The sequence below is a fragment of the Helianthus annuus genome, chromosome 6 (assembly GCF_002127325.2).
Source record: "Helianthus annuus cultivar XRQ/B chromosome 6, HanXRQr2.0-SUNRISE, whole genome shotgun sequence".
Lineage (NCBI taxonomy): Eukaryota > Viridiplantae > Streptophyta > Magnoliopsida > Asterales > Asteraceae > Helianthus > Helianthus annuus.
Genome location: NC_035438.2, coordinates 64,253,990 through 64,272,840, shown reverse-complemented (window position 1 = coordinate 64,272,840; position 18,851 = coordinate 64,253,990). Strand labels below are relative to the sequence as shown.

The following is an 18,851-nucleotide window of genomic DNA, read 5'->3' as shown; positions in this document are numbered from 1 at the left end:
CCAAACTTCACTAGCAAGCCTAGAATAAACTTGACCAACATATAATTCTTCAGAAACAGAATTGAGAATCCAGGTTAAAACAACAGAATTGCATCTATCCTATTGACTTGCAAGAACATCATCTTTAGTTGATTTGGTACAGGTACCATTAATAAATCCTAGCTTATTTTTAGCAGTTAAAGCAAGTTTCATAGCATTTGACCATACCATATAATTCTCAGTTCCTTTCAACTTAATATTAACAATAGTAAGACTACTAGAGTCACTAGCATGTAGGTATAACGGGTCAGTTGCATCTAATTTACTAATAATTCCCCTTGATTTTCTGTATCAGGCATGGTAACACACAGTCACAGAGAGGCAGTAACAGCAAGAAAGGCAGTCACACAAGAAATCACCAAATATCAAGATAATCACAAGAGCAGTAATAACAAGGAAAGCAGTCACACAGTCACAGCAGAGAAATAGCAAAAATAAGGGACAAGAGGTCAGGGACGAAGCGAAGCCTGAACAGAGGTCCGATCAGAGGTTCATCACTCAAAACGTGCCTCCGCAGACAATATTCAGGGAGCTAAAAGACACAAACAAATGCAACAGAGTGGACCCTCTCTGTATCCCAAATCAAGCCGGTCTCACCTAAAAACCCGGTATCAATATGCCTAAACACAAACAATAAAGGATGATGCAAAACTAAACAAAGAAAAAAAGGAAAGATCTCACAGTGGGTGCGGATGAAGCCCAAGGGATCAAGACTTGTAACCTTCACTTAGGGTTACAAGAGCTTGATCAGAAGACAGAAGACCAAAAAACTGTTGGTTTGCCCTAAACGGGACCAACAGGAAGTACTTCAAGCAATCCAACGAGAAAGACCCTAAAAATTAGGGTTTCGTATATCCAACAGCGGCACAGCAACCACGATCAACAAGGATCCAGGAAGGACACGGCGGACCACAGATCTGCCACGAAACCACCACGAGAATCAACCTTTAATTTAAAAAACCTTTGGATAGAAACCTCCGGAGAAACAGGCAACGGAAAGTGCAGCGGAAGATCACCAGAGCACCAAATTAACCTTGGAGCTCTGATACCATGTCAGAACTTCAAAGATTAAACCCCAATACAAAATATAATGCAACTTTATTGATGAACTTCTCAGAATCACAATACAAGAACACTAGCCAGTCATCACAGATTGACAGGCTTTCTAAATGAATCAAATGATTAAAACAAGAACAAAGGATTCCTCACGAATGTACGTGTGAGGAATCAAAAAGATGATTTAGGGTTTGAGAAGGAGAAGACAAAAGAGAGTCGGTGCACCTCATCCCGAGACAACCCCCTCTTTTATATATGAGAAAGACATGAAACCCTTAGCCCAATATAAGGAGCAGCCCAGCATCAAACACGAACACAGGCCCAGCACATGTGACCAGCGGTAACAAGCAGCCCACCATCAAGAGATCACACCTCAAAAGGAAACAAGATAAAAATATTAGAAAACGTTAAAACTGAATATATATAGAGTATTTTTAACAGTTGTTGACCAAAGACCTAAAACCTCTTCAAAATGTTGGACCCGTGATTAGTCGTTTGCACCAACAGATCTAGATAGATTGTCTGCTCGAGGGGTGGTAAGCATATGCTCCCTAATCCTTTTTTTTAAATGATGACACCTGTCTTATGTTATAAATGCTCTCTTCTTGCATTGGACATGATAATAATATGATGAATGATGCTAAACTATGGTAAAATTGCACTAATTATAAGGATTGACTTAAATTGATTCTATATGTGATTAATGTGAATTATTTCTTACCCTGATTCTTACCCTGAGCAGACTGGGAATTTACCGCCATGGCGCTTGATCGGGTAGCAAACTGGGGAGGGGGATCCCTCCCGCGGGCAGGGGTACCGTGCATTTACCCTTTTTTTCTTATGTGAATTATTTCTATCCAAGTTTTTATTTATATGGTTTGTTAAAAATCATCATGTTCCCTGCTGCGGAGCGCAAGTCCTCTCGGCTCTGGAAATTCAGAAAATAGCGACCATTGGGAGGCTTGTATGAGAAAATTGATGAACAGGTTATAACAGTTTATAGTCTAATATGTACAAATGGCTAGAGAGATGCAAGTTATACATAAAGCTAATTTGCGACTGTTTGTCTTCAATCATGCTTTATTTATGTAAATATTTGTGCTCAAACTTCTCATGCTCTATCATCGTATGTTCTACATGGAAAAAAATATTATTAATCTTTCTCAGGTATTTACTTTGTGTCCAAATTACCATTTTGCACCCACATTTTTGTAAAGAAACAGGCTCCGGCTGCTGTGGCTGCAACACCGGTTGCGGTTGTGGTGGATGGACCGAGGAAGGTTGTTCGACGCCGCATGCGAAGAAGCTAGCGAATCAGCATAAGGTTGATATTATATGAATACGAATGGATAGTAAACCAAGATATGATCGAATTTTGTTAAATGATTTCGATCATATCTTGGTTTCTTCATGTGAGAATTTCATTAGAAGTTAAAGATACATTTTTTATTGATTTATGTAATCTTTTAATCAAATTATAGAAGTTTTGATGTCAGATTCTTGTGAAATTTGGCAAATTTGCATACTTCCGCCATCAAAAGTCTGGAGTGGTCTACATACTGTCTTTAACATTGTTTTATAAAGATATGTAACTAAATGCAAACAATTTAAATGATATATTATAATCTGTTTTTTAGTATTTGATTACGATTGTTATTAAACATACCCGTGTGTTCACACGGGTCTTACAACTAGTAATAATAAAAGTAAGAGAACAAAAGATGCTTTAGCAGGTAAAGTGTAAAACAAAAAGTTATGTGATGATACAGTGAAATCGGAAAGATGACTGGCGCAAACCCATGTTCGTATTTTATATATATATATATATATATATATATATATAATAAGGACTCATCATCCATTCTTCGATTTTGTCAATTTCTTAATTGACCGATTGGAATGGAGATCTATCCTTAGACCAGTCGATATTTTGGTCTTTGAATTGGTAGGAGGAAAACATGCATGTGTAGATCTAATAGGGGTTTCCCCGCTTGTGGGCTTAGGGGGTAATGCTTTCATGGTGGGCCAGGCTACTTTAAAGGTTTCTTCGGACAAAGTGACCAAACACGAGAAAGCGTGCCTTGACAACTGGCACGCGTTTATTCTTTTTGCTTTTGATACTTTTGGTTTCCTTGCGCCAAAGGCTGTGGACCTGCTTAGCCGAGTTCAAAGGGTCATGCATAGTAATGTTATGACACCGAGATCTAGAAAGTAGTTTTTAAAAGACTAAGTTTTGCTATTAAAAAAGGGTTGCGGTGCAGCTTGTTGCCTTCGATGTAATGTAGGTGTTGACTTCGATGGTGCGTGTACCGAGTGTCGAACATCACAAATTTTCAAACCAAGGCCGACTCTTTGTTCACAATAACATGTTTTTATGACACCAAAATAAAGCGTAGTGGACGCCTACAAATTTTTATGATTAAGGTTTTTGCTAGTAAGGTTAGAGGATTATCTTGGAAAGAGCGGGAAAGTAGGGCTCTAGAATTAATTTTTGGTGTTTTGTATTTTATGTTGAATTATTGTAAGAATTACTAATTTTTTACTATTAATGGATTGTGTTTTATGTGATATGATTATCTATGCTTGACATTCCAATGCTAACTGGGTTGAAGTGTTACGAAGTATATTTTACTAAGAGGTTGAGTCACTACAGGAAAAGCCATCGTCGCCCCTAAAGGCCTTCATCCTCGCCGCTAATATTTTTAGCAGCGACATTTCGCCGCTAAGAGTTGCATTTATTTAAAACACCGCTCGGGATTCCTATTTTGCTTTTACCCCAAAATGATTGATACGCTCCTATATCCATCTATCTTTATTTCCGACATGTTACTGAATCCATTTGCCTTCCAGTTTCTTGGGGGTCCCAAGTGATAGGCAACGTGACCTTAGATATTTCGGATGAATAACTAGCCTACAAATATGATTATAAATATATGAATATTGAATACTTCGTTACACCCTGAATTTTAATTATTTTTTCTCTCATCTTCCAATGGCATCTCTATCCTTACCATGGAAAACACGAATTGCAATTAAGCTAACCGAAATTGGTTTCGACCTTATTATTAAAAAAGATGGCACACTGAACCAAAGTCTTCTCAAATTCATTGGTATCCGAACCTCGCCATCGTTGTCTAATGGTGTCAAGACACACGATGTGGAGGTGGATCCAACTAGGAAGCTCTGGTTCCGCGTATTTGTGCCCACACAGTATGCGGAACAAGAGCTTCCAGTGATGGTGTTTTTTCATGGAGGTGGATTTATTGTCCTCAACCCAGCCGCGAAGAAGTACGACGACGTTTGTCGCAAGTTCGCTAGAGAATTGCCTGCGATAGTTGTTTCGGTTGAGTATCGTCTTGCACCGGAGCATTGACACCCTTCGCAACACGACGATGGGTTTGATGTGCTGAAGTTTCTGGACATTGAAGAGAACAGATCGAAATGGTTACCGGAGAATGCGAATATTTCACGCTGTTTTATTGGTGGTGATAGTGCTGGCGGTCACATAACTCATTATGTTGCTGAAAGAGCCTCACAGTTTAACTTCCAACGACTCAGGGTAATTGGGCTGGTGGTGATCCAACCATTCTTTGGAGGGGAGGAGCGAACAGATTCTGAGATACGACTGGATGGAACCGCGCCTATCCTGTCATTGAAGCGGACAGATGTGTTATGGAAGGCGTTCCTGCCGCTAGGTGAACCCTACAACCGCGACCATCCTAGCATCAATGTTAGCGGACCCAATGCTGCGGACATATCGAAAGTGGATCTACCACCCACCATGGTGGTTGTTGCTGGGTTCGATATTTTACGGGACTGGCAGATAAGATACTATGAGTGGCTCAAGAAGTCCGGGAAAGAAGCGTACTTGATGGACTACCCAAACATGTTTCACGCTTTCTACCTCTTCCCGGAGTTGCCGGAATCCGACCAACTTATATTGGAGGTGAAGGACTTCATTCAGAAGGTGTTAAATAAGGTATGCATATACATATGTATATGTACACACTTTTGAATAAAAGAAGAGATAAAACACATAAGTTAAGTTTTTGCATGTGTTGATTTTTGTGTTTTGAACCATTTATGTTAGATACTTCTTACATGTGTTGATTGCTTACAGATCTAGAAGATCAAGATGGGAGCTTAAAAAAATATGTTATTTTTATGTAAGTCTTCCTTGCATTCAATTGAATTTGTACAAGTATATATTGCTTTTAAGCTCAAGGCTTCTGTAATATGTATTATGTTTCACTACCTCGTTTTGTCAATTGTGTATTTTTTTTCTCTGGTGGTGGAGTTATAACAATATTAAACTTTCTGTTGTTTCATTATCATTTATTATGTATAATTGTAGCGTGTGTGTATGTATAAAGATTCTCTTAATCAAGGATGCGAAATTTGTCCTTAGAGGAGGCGGTGTGGTGCGACGCGTGGAACAAACCAAACATCCACCGCCCCTAGAATGTTCACGAGTGATGGGCATGCACAAATTCAGTTTCCGTGATGTTTTTAACGCTTGATATTTTGAGGTTGTGAGGGTAATTGTTGGTTGGGGGAAAATTGTTGGGTGTGGTGGTGAGTGATGACCATTACCACTAAAAAAGGATGTGAGTGATGGAAAAATAGTTGATAACATGGCGGAACTTGATTGGATGTTTGTGAGTGATAGAATTTTTGCAACTGATACCACCCCCACTCCCCTTAGAGCAAGATGTAATTGCGCTTTGGTGTAATTACGCAGCTTTTGTCTACAAATTGCGCTTCGGTGTAATTTTGCAGCTTTCGGCTACAAATACACGTAAACATTGACGAATTGTATATAGGCGCCTATGTGTATGGGGAAGTGTATCTTCTTAATCATGACCAGCGTGTAACGAATATTGGACGCTTCGTTTACTTAGTTTAACGCATCATGTAAATGTGTGGCGACCTAGACAACCCACATCGTCGTGTGTACAATGCATTAGACTTTTAAAATCATCGTTTCAAAATATACAACAATAATATCTCGAATTTGAGAAAATAAAATGCTCAATTTTTTTTTAGAGAAAATTACCATTTTAGCCGAGAAAATAGTCAACTTACCAATTCAGCCAAGTGATGAGTCTTTGGAAGGACCATCTCTAATCCCAAGGCGGCTGATGCCTCTTTTTGTTCCTTTTTTGTGTCAGCCAATCTCCAATCGACACGTGTAACAATAATCATTACTTCCAGAGTGACTCATCCAAAGCCTCTAATAAGAGGCAAGCTATCCAGCTTGCGTCTGGCTTCAAGAAAAGCACAAAATTTAATGCGTCCGTACAAGACCCGTCGGATGAGTCTCTGACGCAACAAAATGTCAGTTTCCGCGACGCATCACATGAGTCGGCGACGCATCGTTTGCGTTTTTGTCAGAGCCATCACATCAGTCGCTGTCACAAATCTTTTGGAAGATCTTGAAGTATTTGCGATGCTTGCCATGCGTCGCAAACGCATCAACTTAAGTATTTGCGACGCACTCATACCCCCTCACATCAGTCGCTGTCATACATGAATTAAGTATTTGCGACGCTTACTGTCGCTAACGCATATCACATCAGTCGCTGTTTATTAAATACCGGTTTATTAAATACCGGTTTATTAAATACCGGTTTATCTTAAAGTTTTACTACTGAGTGAATTTTACTCTACTTTGAACTGTTACTTTCGTGTATTATGGCGGTTAGATTTGTGGTTTACACCGGTGGCAAGTGGGAATTCGTTGACGGTAGGCGTGAGTACGTAATGCAAGTTGATTCTCTTATACGTGGGTTTGAAACTAATTTTGCCAAAATTTCGTATGATACCTTTTTTAAAAATGTGTGTGACTTTTGTGGTTTTCGAAATATCACACGGTTATCCTACAAGATGTCTGATTATTCTGAACCTATAGATATTATAGATGATTCAGATCTTTTATTTTTTTTTCAAACTGAGGGAAAATAATCCTACAGAACTTTTTAAACTATACGTGGTGCAAGAAGTTGGTGTGGGTTCTTCTTCTTGTGCTCCTACGTTTGAATATAAATGCCCCGATTTAAATGATTGTGTTTTTTCAAACGATGAAATTAAGGCCAACGATAAACTAGAATTTATTGATAATAAAGATAAATGTCGATTTTATGAAGGCTACACCTTTCGTAACAAGCAGGAAATGAAAATCGAACTAGGAAAGATGTGCTTATCCGAATCTTTTTCGTATAAAGTAGACAGGTCATCAAAGACTCGTTATGAAGTATCATGTGTTGTTGAAAATTGTGAGTGGAGTTTCAAATCCGCTAGTCGGCAATCTTGTGATGTTTTCTACGTTAAATCTTTTAACAACAAACATACGTGTTCTAAGACGCAGACACATCCACACATGCGTCAGGCTAACCCAATGGTTGTGGGTAGCATGTTAAAAGAACAATTTCAAAACTCTGGTCGAATTTACCGTTGCCCAGAAATAGTCAAAGATCTTAGAATAAAAGAAGGAGTCAATATAACTTATATGCAAGCGTGGCGAGGAAAAAACAATGCATTACAACTTTTGCATGGAAATTCAGCAAGTTCTTTTGCTGAACTTCCTATTTACTGCTACAATTTGGAGAAGGCTAATCCAGGAACAGTGACGCACATATTGACTGATTCGGAGGATCGTTTTGAAATGGTATTTGTCGCCCTAGGTGCCGCGGTAAGTGACGCATTAAATTTTCTAGTAATAACCGAACTAAAATGTTAATTTTATTCTATGTTACAAATTGTTAATGTTAATAAAATGTTAATTTTCATCTATCTAACAAATTGTTAATGTTAATATTTATTGATGTTTATTTTCATCTATCTAATAAAATGTTAATTTTCATCTATCTAACAAATTGTTAATGTTAATGTTAGATTCGTGCCTTTGTAAGAACCTTAAGACCGGTCATTATCATAGACGCGGCCCATTTGAAAGGTGAGTTTAAAGGAACATTGTTTTTGGCTGTGGGCATGGACGGAAACAATCAGATTTTGCCTGTTGGTTACGGGATTGGTAAATCCGAAGACGGTAATTCGTGGACTTGGTTCCTTCCAAAACTTAAAGATTGTATTGGCGATCATCCAGAGTTGGCAATCATTTCTGACCGAGCACCTTCTATACAATTAGCCGTAAAGGCCGTGTTTCGACAAGCGTTTCACGGGTTGTGTTGTCGTCATTTAATGGTTAACCTTAAATTACCAAAAAAAAAAAAAAATGGAAAACGAGTCTTTATGGTGGCAGACTTGCAAATCTTACCGGCTATCCGATTTTGAGGAATCTTTCAACGCGTTATGTGCCGCAGTTCCGAGACTAAGGAACACTCTTACGACAATTGGGTTTGAGAAATGGTCAAGAGCACATTGTCCTGTTAAAAGATACCATTATATGACTTCTAATAGTGCCGAGTCGATGAACGCTCTATCAAAACATTCCCGAAAATTGCCGGTGACGCAACTTATTGAATTTTTCCGGCAATCTGTTCAAAAATAGTTTTATGATCGTCGCAACCAGGGAATCCATGGTGAACACTTGCAAACAGAGTGGGCTGTATATAAGATCCAACACAAAATTGATAACTCTAGGACTTGGACGGTCACCGGCGTTCGTGTTAACAGTTTTGAAGTTGAAGATGGTAAAAAAAGAGGGTTCGTTGATTTAGCTAACGGCACATGCACTTGTCGGGTATGGCAATTATCGGGTTTGCCATGTGGTCACGTGATTGCTGTATCAAGATTTTTAGGTGAAAGCGACTGTGGTCATTATTCCATGTCATGTTACAGTAACGAAGTTTATAAAGCAACGTATGCAGAAGAGATAAATCCTCTCCCGCATAAATCTGAGTGGGAAAAACCGGACGGTTTATTAAATCTGCAACCACTCGAATATTACCAAACGTCAATCCGGTCGGCCAAAGGAAAACAAGCGAATCCTATCACGAGGGGAGGAACCCACTCCCATATTCTGTGGCCGGTGCCGAAGTCACGGCCATCACCGGGAAAGTTGTAGACACCCCACCTATTCCCAGAGTACCTCCCGGGGCATCTCAACGGCACATGTACGAAGCGTAGAAGTCGAACCAGAGGATTTCCGGGATTACGTATCGCAACATACAATCCCCACGTACAATTTAGGAGAGGATTAAAACCCCGTAAATGTATAGCCTATCAGGTTATTAGTTTTAGGGAGTTTTATGTGAAAACCGTCTTTATGTGACATGCACTATTACTGTTATCATGCGTTTTATATTTTTATGTGACAATCTAATTTTAAAGATACTAAATTACAAGGCCTAACAGTTAAAAGATACTAGTTCCATCCGATCAGAGATTAACCAAGCATGGTAGTAAAAAAAAGGCCTAACAATCTACTTCCAATGAGCATCATCACAAGACCATTCTGAGTCGGAAGAATGCTCCCCCGGGTAGAAATCATGGCACACATCATCACAAGACCATTCTGGTTGAAGGAGGTCATTCCTAAAAGATTCCAACACCTCTGGGTCGTAGTCCAACTCTGGATCTGGAAGAGACGCCTCATACTCTTGTTTCAACACTTCAATCACCGCGTCATGGTCATCAAACCAATCCTGCACCAGATACCGCACTAGGTCTAACTCATTGTCTGCCACTTCCTCAACAAATTGGTTTTTCTACACATTGGACATCATGAAGATTAATATAAACTAGAGATAGCTTCTTCAAAGTAAAATTTAATTTAAAATTAAAATTCATTATAAAATTTAATTTAAAAATACATATAAACTACCACAATCATCAACCAACTAAACAATAAACACATCTTCAAAAACATTGCTTCCTTAGCTTTCTTAATCGCGAAATCATCCTTGTTTTCCATGCTTCTTAAAAGTACCGGTATTACCTTGTCACAACCGTGGCACGAGGACGAAGGTGCAGATGAAGAGGAAGGTGTATCGGCCCACCTAATAAAACCACATTCTTGCTTCTGTTACAAAAACAGAGCCATTATGAAATACCCATAAAATCCGGCTCAATCAACCATACGAACTGTCGATATGGAGACAAGGTAGTAGTTAAAAAGTAACTTACACAGCATAAGAACCTTCGATTTGGATTAGCCTCCGTCCTTGAAAGCTTGTAGCAGGTTGCCGCACCACACGAACATATGAAATTAGAAGGTTCCACGAACTGAGTAGATTTGTTGGAGGAGGAGGAAGCTGATTTTTGAGACATTTGTTTGGTGGGTGTGATCGATTTTGGGAGACAAGATATAGAAAGGGTTTGGGACGGTTTGAAAAGTTAGAGAAAGGATTTTGGGAGATAGATAGAGAAAGGATTTTGGGAGACAAGATAGAGAAAGGATTTGGTGGGTGTGATCTATTTTGAACGGCAATATTGAGAAATTAATATTGAGAAAGAGAAATACAAACTAACATATAACTAGTTTATTGAGAAAAATAAATAGTTACAAACTAATAGCATTTCTTAATAATATTATTTATTGAGAAAAATAAATAGTTACAAACTAACCTATAACTAGTTATAAAACATTTAATAACATTAAATTTAGCCAGTCATATGTATGATGTCGAAAAAAAGCTAAAATAAAAATCAAAAACAAATTTCGAATGCTATTAAATTAATATATAATGTGAAGTTACATATTATTAGGCGTGGAACGTGCCGCGTAGAGTTCATCTGCCATAAATCGTCTATATCGCATACATGTGTCTTGTATGTTACCTTCAATGCAAGTCATTGAACGGTCAAGAACAAGATTATTAAGCAACATACACACAATCACCCCTGAATTTCTCCCCACATTATCCACGTGGCTCGGCCATGCAACATCACCTATAAAATCCAGTGCATCAGTCTCGGACTGTCCCGCGTTTCGCCAATAATTTATGCTCCCTAAAAACCATATGAATGCACTCTCAAACTCCACAAAAAGCTGGTATATATTTTTGTGTACACAAAGCGAACCACGGCAGATTTTTACGTGACAATTATTGGGGTAATAAATTGTAACGTTTAATGATTGCAAATCTATCTTTATAATGTTCCAGTTAATCTCGTCCTGCGTTAGCGGTATGTAAACCTGAAAAAAGTGTTGTGTTATAACTATACGTAAAACAATATTAGCATAACTAAATTTATTTACTACCGTATCCACTTCCCAAAGGGCAGGGTATGGTCCTACAGAGCCGTTCGCATAACTGTAAGCCTCGTGATCTTGTTCAATAATAAGGCTGAAAAAACGGGGCGGCAAAATAGTCCAACGACAATATTTTGAAGAAGACGTCCTAGTACGGTTTACACTCTCTCTATATTCCATTAGTTTGTTACACCATGCCTGGACATGCTGTAACATAGCATATATATAGATAAAAAACTAAATTACTATTCTCTTTTAAAAAACTAAATAACTAATCTCTTATATTCTATATAGTTTTATACCTTTTCTTGTATATATCCGTTGCCGCAATAACCCAACAGTTCACCCCACCAATCTCTGTCAAGTGGTATTTGTCCCGTGTAGTTAGAAAAACAAAAGGGACTATCTCCATCGTAGTAGAACTCTAGAACATTTGGCGACCAATCATCGAAGTGCTCATTTCTATTTATCCAAACAGTGTTTTGTACCGAATTTGGAATGCAAGAGGGATGCCTGCCACTTGACATTTGCTATGGTTGTATGAAGAAATGGGCACTATGGGGTCATATATATATAAGAGTCTCTATTCCATATGGCCTAAAAAACCAACTACACCAAAATCTAAAAAAAAACAAAATAGCATACACATACCTCAACTATATAACTACAAAATTCCACAAATAGCATACATATTCCACAACCAAAAAACATGACCTGTTTCATTCCACAAACATAGCGAGACACATTCCATAACCCAAAAAATCAATTGTTTATAGGGTGTTTATACCCGATTAATATCCAAAACGCAATGCAGCAACATTAACCCTCATGATCCGAGTCGTTTAGCATTTTGTTGCTAGTGGACACGATATCAAAATTTTCTGGTAAGAGACTTTCGTAGAATAACACCGTTAGCCTTTGCCTCATTTGCTTCGCAACCACAGCGGTGTCTTCGTCTTGAAATATTGCTTGTTTCTTGATTAACCTTTCTTGGAAAATGCAAACCCAAACCCCGCAATCTCCAAGACCGCCTGATTGTTGGGGCACTTTGTCTGGGTAGATCATTTTGAACGGGAGAGACATCTTCAATGGCTTGTCCGCGTAGTAGCCGTTGATGCGTAGCCATACGTCGAAGGCAACATTCATTTTACAGACAACTTCTGTTCTTCTCATGGCCACACTTGCACACTCCGAAAGACTGCACAAGTTACAATTTTTTTATAAAATTATAAGGGCTGTTGAACTATTGCACAAGTACAAATAACTGCTTATTCAAAAACCTGTCCAATTACCTGTCATAAAGGTTGAATACCCCCAAAAACCAATGAAAATCTGGAATATTCAACGGTACGTAAACCTATAGAAATAAGACATAAAACATATAGCATTAATACGCTTGGATGATTACAATAACAACATAACACTTACCTCGTCGACATCGGCGATTGGAGGCACAGGCTCCATTGAGCCATCAAAATAACACCTCACCTTCCGGTTCGACTCACATTCAAATAAGGTCATTTGAAAGTAAGGCGGTAGAATGCTCCACCGGTCAGTTGGTTTCCTCGTCTCATACATCGTAATCATCCAAGCGTATAAATGCTGTTTTTTATGTTGATTAAATACTAAGTTTTTTTTAAACATAAATAACATAAGAAACAAAACATTATCATTCTTACATCATCGGATAACCAACCGTTTCCTTTGTCGCCCATCAACGACATCCAAAAATCAGGGCCAACTTCACCGCCCATCAACGCCCCAAGCCGCCGCAATCTTAAATCTGTTTTGCAAACTTTAGCAAATTCACTTTCATACCAACTCTTGATTTTTTCAAGAGTACTTTCGAGACTCTCGGGTCCATCGGTACTATCTTCCGTTTGCATCTCTTTCTTCGTTTTCTTTTTTTTCTTTGACACCCTCTTCATAACAACATAAGGTGATAGCGTACATGCAGACGGTTTCCATAACCTTTCCGACCGACACAATAAAGCAATCTCGGCTTCATCATCCTAACAAAATAAATTTAAAAAAAAATCACACTCCGTTGGCTTCATCAGCCTAACTTTACCAAAACACTAACATCTTACTAATTAACGAACAAGTTGGCTTACAGGAGGATTAGACGGTTGCATTTTGTGTGTTGGCACATGATAAACAATAACATCGTTGTAGTTTTCGAACAGGTCGTCTTCCACCTGAATACATAAAATGTAAGTAACTATATGATAATTAGCATTAAACCACAACATTACCTTTTCATCGTCATGACCAGTACGGTTTTCACCCTTCTGACTAGTGAGTTGTATAAGATGAAATTCATTATTGACATATAAAAACATCAAAAAAACATAAAACAGTTGAAATTAAACCCCTACCAATGATTAATGAACAAATGGGTATGATAACTAGCAGTAAACCACAACATTACCTTTTCATCGTCATGACCAGTACGGTTTTCACCCTTCTGACTAGTGAGCTGTATAAGATGAAATTCATTATTGACATATCAAAACATCAAAAAAACATAAAACAGTTGAAATTGAACCCCTACATCGGACTTTATTAGCTGACTAAGCCTCGGGTTATTCGCATGAAGCCGATTGTCCAGAATTGATTTAAATTCTTCCACCAAGAATGTCTGTATTTCATCAGGAATTGAATATTGGAATCCCGAAATAGTCACAGATCTTCTTTTCTTTGATTCTTTGGCACTATTCATGTTGAAAGACGATCCAAAACACTGAAACCTATCACCAAAACAATCTTTTGGTTTTTGATTACCCATAGTGTGCATTGACTCGAAACTGGGCTGCCTGTTAATCGCCGGTTGATTCAATATCCCAACAGCACGTAAATGCTGTTCACTATCTCTGTACCATTCACACTGCCTTTCATCACTAGTGGCGCTTACATCTAGTATTGGACGGTATAAATCATTCTGCAAGTCGTTAAATCAGATCATTGATAGTATTAAGCAAAAGAATATACACCTCAAAAATAGTACAAATATATCGTAATACCGTCTTTGCTGTTTCCAAAATTCGCTCGACAGTTGTAATCGTAAGCCGTGTCCCCGGGCCCCAACTTAGAAATCTAGGAATTCTGGGTGATTTATAAAAACTCTGGAAAAATTTCTAAAATCCACATCTACACATATAAACGATAATCATTAACCAATTAGAAAGATAGGATTGTTTATCCAACACAGAAATCATTACCTTGAATGGCCAAACGCATCTAGGCAAATTGAAACCTGCGTTACCGGGTACGTGTCGTCGAGTCATATCGTAGACATGTGAATAGGTGCTCTCCCAAAGATAACTACCCCACGGGAACTGGTTCCATGCTTCTAAGTCATCAACAAGATTCATCAACTTCATATCTATGGTTTCGTGACTTTGAGTGCCTTTAAAACCTAACCCTACTATCATCAAAAGGCAGATACGGAGACAATCATCCTCCGAATAGTTTGACCAATCTGAAGTGAATATCTCGTTCAAGTGGCGTTGTTTAACCACCCTTTTCCCTGGAAATATCCTAGATTTGAAAGAATTGGCTGACTCGTTGAATATGACAGTTGGGTACTCGCCAAATCTTAACCCGGTGATAACACAAAACTGTAAGGGGGTAAACAAGACTCAATCATTGCCGAACATGTAACATATTCCATGACTAGGGTTTTCAGTGAAAGCCTGATGTCGTGCAACACAGAGCAACAATGGGCTTTCACAAATCACAGACTGAATATCCGAATAGTGCCCGAAGACACTATCCCTCAACCTAAGTTGTATCCTTGCAGTGACTGTTTTCTTGATCCTATCGATGATTGTCCAAACAGCTCTAACTCTAATTCTAGGATTCTTAACCTAAACAATGATAATGAAATGCAGGAAAAATATAAAGGCAAGATTAGAACCAAAATAATAATAAATCGATAAGAACACATGGTTTGCTTACCGGTTTGGCGGAAGGAGCGGCATTGTCCACGAATGCAGTGGCAGAATGCATGAGTTCCTCTGCATTGTTGATGGGTGGTAAAGGGCCCTCATCCCAACCATTCCAGTTCATTATGGTCCCCGTGAGAGCGACGATGGAGGTTTGACGGGTCGGGTCGGATCGTCTTCAACAAATTTACATCGGTTCGGGTCACACCTCTTCGGGTCAGAACCCCTAATCGTGTAGATGAGCACTACATCGAACCACGGTATGACGGATCAGAGTAAGAAGGGTGGGATCTTCTTCAAAAGAATGACTGATCGGAGTTTGAACGGTCGGATCTCCGACACACCACCGCCGGATAGGAACTTGAAGGGTCGGATCTCCGTCAAGAGGTGGGAACCAGTAACCCGATTGTGATGCGTCCACGTGAGCACTGAACGTTGACTTTGAATATTTATTTTCCAAAGCATCTTGCAAACGCATCTAATGAGTTTACACTTGTTTTGATGAGTTTGGAACGCATCTAATGAGTTTGCACATGTTTTGATGAGTTTTGAACGCATCTAATGAGTTTGCACATGTTTTGATGAGTTTGAAACCTATCTAATGAGTTTGGAACCTATCTAATGAGTTTGGCACAATATTTTAGGGCACATGTTTTGATGAGTTTGAAACCTATCTAATGAGTTTGGCACAATTTCTTATGCGTCGCTACAGTAAAAGTACTATTTTTTTTGTTATTTTGGCAAAAGTTTTATATAAATCGCCATATTAATGATAAAAAAATAACGTACACTAAAAAAATCATCACATTTGCAAAGATTTTTAGAGAGGAATTATTTATTTATGTCGAATCGGAGAGGAAAAGATTTAGCGAGTGACGAATACTGCTCTCAACCCGCTAAAAAGGCATCAAGTTGGATACTAAGTCGATGGAGAAGGCCGGCAAATGCAAACGAAAGCGGGACATCTACTAAGGAAATTGAAAATCGACATGATATTGATGAAGGTGACTATGTACATAATAGACATTGCTTACACCAGCACAACCGAGGTAGGTGGGCGATACCAGACGACGAAAACGAGAATTGGTCTAAAGATGTGGTAGAATTCTATCGTAGCGGAGACGCTCCGTTTTGTTATGCAGCAGTTTTTACTAGATACGTTCAGCTCGACAAAAACTTTTGGGGAACTTTATTGGGATTTCGTTCTAACGGCAACCTCAACGAAACAGTAAATTATATAAACTACTATGTTAAAAAAATTGTTTTTATTAAATGCATCTGTAACTGAATTAAAGTTTTTTTTACAGCATATTGAAGGCTGGGTTGGTAGACTGATGTCTTGGAGAACTAGAAAAATTTTGAAAGAGCCTATGTTAAATCTTCGTTGGACAATTCTACCACCAAAGTTTTATGAGTGTTTATTGGACTCCATTCCAAAAAACGTGGCAACTTATTGCAATGGTAAGTTCAAGCTGTACCCATCCTTTTTTGACGTTGATTACGTTTTTTTTCCTATCCCGCTAGAAAATAAGGAATGGCTAATGCTACAACTCGACCTGGCGACCCAACAACTGTTAATGTATCCCTGTGCAGACATTTGCGAAGGCGAGAAATACCGACAAGTTGTCATTCCCAAGCTTACAAAAATTGCGGTATATTTAGGAGCAGTATTGGTTGACATGCAATACTGGAAAAAATCTGGAAAACCGGAAAAAATAATGTCATTTGAGATGAATGACGACTACGTCGTGTCTCGCAGCTCCCTGTCTGGTAACGAAGCAGTTTATCTATGTATGATAATGGAACATCTGCTCACGGATAAACCTATCAGTCTCAATAGTGATATGAAGGAAATATTTATGACATATAGAAGGTTTATGGCAGATAAATTGTATTTTTGGCGTTGCTTACCGCGTCCAAATATTGTTTAATGTGAAATTTGTTTCGCCGAACGTTTGTTTAACTATAAATCTGAGTACTTTTTTAATGTTTTTTTGTTTTCCAACGTTACAAAAAACGATAAGACATACATAAACGTTTATTATCAAGGTACATAAATAATAATAAATGGAAATCTACATAAGATATACCACAAATCTAACCGCTATACTAAACGAAGGTGGCCGTTCAAAGTAAAGTAAAATTCACTCAGTAGTAAAACTTTAAGATAAACCGGTATTTAATAAACCGGTAAGTATGGCAAAGCACATTTAAAAAAAAAAACTTGGATTCGTTAGCGACGGATAGTAAGCGTCGCAAATACTTCAAGATCTTCCAAATTCCAATTTGTGACAGCGACTGATGCGTTTGCGTTTGCGACGCATGGCAAGCGTCGCAAATACTTCAAGATCTTCCAAAAGATTTGTGACAGCGACTGATGTGATGGCTCTGACAAAAACGCAAACGATGCGTCGCCGACTCATGTGATGCGTCGCGGAAACTGACATTTTGTTGCGTCACAGACTCATCCGACGGGTCTTGTACGGACGCATTAAATTTTGTGCTTTTCTTGAAGCCAGACGCAAGCCGGATAGCTTGCCTCCTATTAGAGGCTTTGGATGAGTCACTCTGGAAGTAATGATTATTGTTATACGTGTCGATTGGAGATTGGCTGACACAAAAAAGGAACAAAAAGAGGCATCAGCCGCCTTGGGATTAGAGATGGTCCTTCCAAAGACTCATCACTTGACTGAATTGGTAAGTTGACTATTTTCTTGGCTAAAATGGTAATTTTCTCTTTTTTTTATATAATAAAGTATTATTTGCATTTAGAAAATGATAAAACTACATTTATGTATGGGCCCATTATTTTTTTTATATAATAATGCATCTAAAAGTTACTTTAAGCATACCAAATAATTATCAAATGAATGAATGATATACCCACAAACAGTATAATGTTTTGAAGGTTGGTGATGATCCATCCTTTCTTTGGTGGGGAGGGGAACAGACTATGGATAACGAAAGGGACAGATTAGTTGTTGAATGTGCCCAAAGCAGTGGACATGTGAAAAAAGGAGTATATTATGGATCATACGACTGGACATGTCGAAAATGGACTTCACATTTTTTATACTTTTGAATAAAAAATAAATAAAGATATATAATTTCCATTTTTTTTTTATTTTTGCTAGATTTTGCCCAAACATTTTTTTTTTTTTTTTTTTTTTGTATTTAATATCAAATACATGAGGTGAATAAGGAATACGATGTATACAATTGATGAACCTTCAACACTAATACACCTTTCCATTTTGTTTTTCATTATCTTCATAAATGTATACAATTTCTGTTTGTGTTCTCAAATGTTAGGTTATTCCATTATGATTTTTGTCACAGATTCTTAATTTTATAGATATGTTGCCGTTGTATGTGTTCGAACACATGTTACACATGGGTGTTTGTGTGTTTATTTTTCAAATGTTTGATTAACTTCAATAATGCTTCAATTTCCTTGAACAGAATAATTGAATTATTTGCAAGTCCCGAAACAATCATCTTCTAATTGAATTTGTTGCTTAAAAATTAATACTTCGACATAAATAGTTATTTAAGATTTGGTTTTTTATCAGTTCCATTAAAACATAATAGAAAATATGTAAACAACACCTGTTAGAGCAGACATGCCAGCAGATAATCCAGATACATATGCA

General features: G+C 38.0%; 1 protein-coding gene and 1 pseudogene across 1 annotated transcript; one reads left to right on the top strand and one right to left on the bottom strand.

The window, feature by feature from the left end:
• Window positions 1–4,025: 4,025 nt before the first annotated feature.
• On the top strand, window positions 4,026–5,349 carry LOC110939794 (annotated as a pseudogene).
• A 5,389-nt stretch (window positions 5,350–10,738) lies between these two features.
• LOC118479909 lies at window positions 10,739–11,433 on the bottom strand. Its single transcript, XM_035974800.1, has 2 exons — window positions 11,261–11,433; window positions 10,739–11,194 (listed from the first exon to the last, which is right to left on the bottom strand). The coding sequence occupies exons 1-2, from the start codon at window positions 11,429–11,431 to the stop codon at window positions 10,751–10,753; spliced, it is 615 nt and encodes a 204-aa protein (XP_035830693.1). The 5' UTR covers window positions 11,432–11,433; the 3' UTR covers window positions 10,739–10,750.
• Between the last annotated feature and the right edge of the window lie 7,418 nt (window positions 11,434–18,851).

Coding starts and splice junctions, on each gene's coding strand:
- LOC118479909 (XM_035974800.1), bottom strand. CDS start 11,431: ATGGAATATAGAGAGAGTGTAAACCGTACTAGGACGTCTTCTTCAAAA. Junction 11,195..11,260: donor CCCTTTGGGAAGTGGATACG/GTAGTAAATAAA, acceptor CACTTTTTTCAG/GTTTACATACCGCTAACGCA.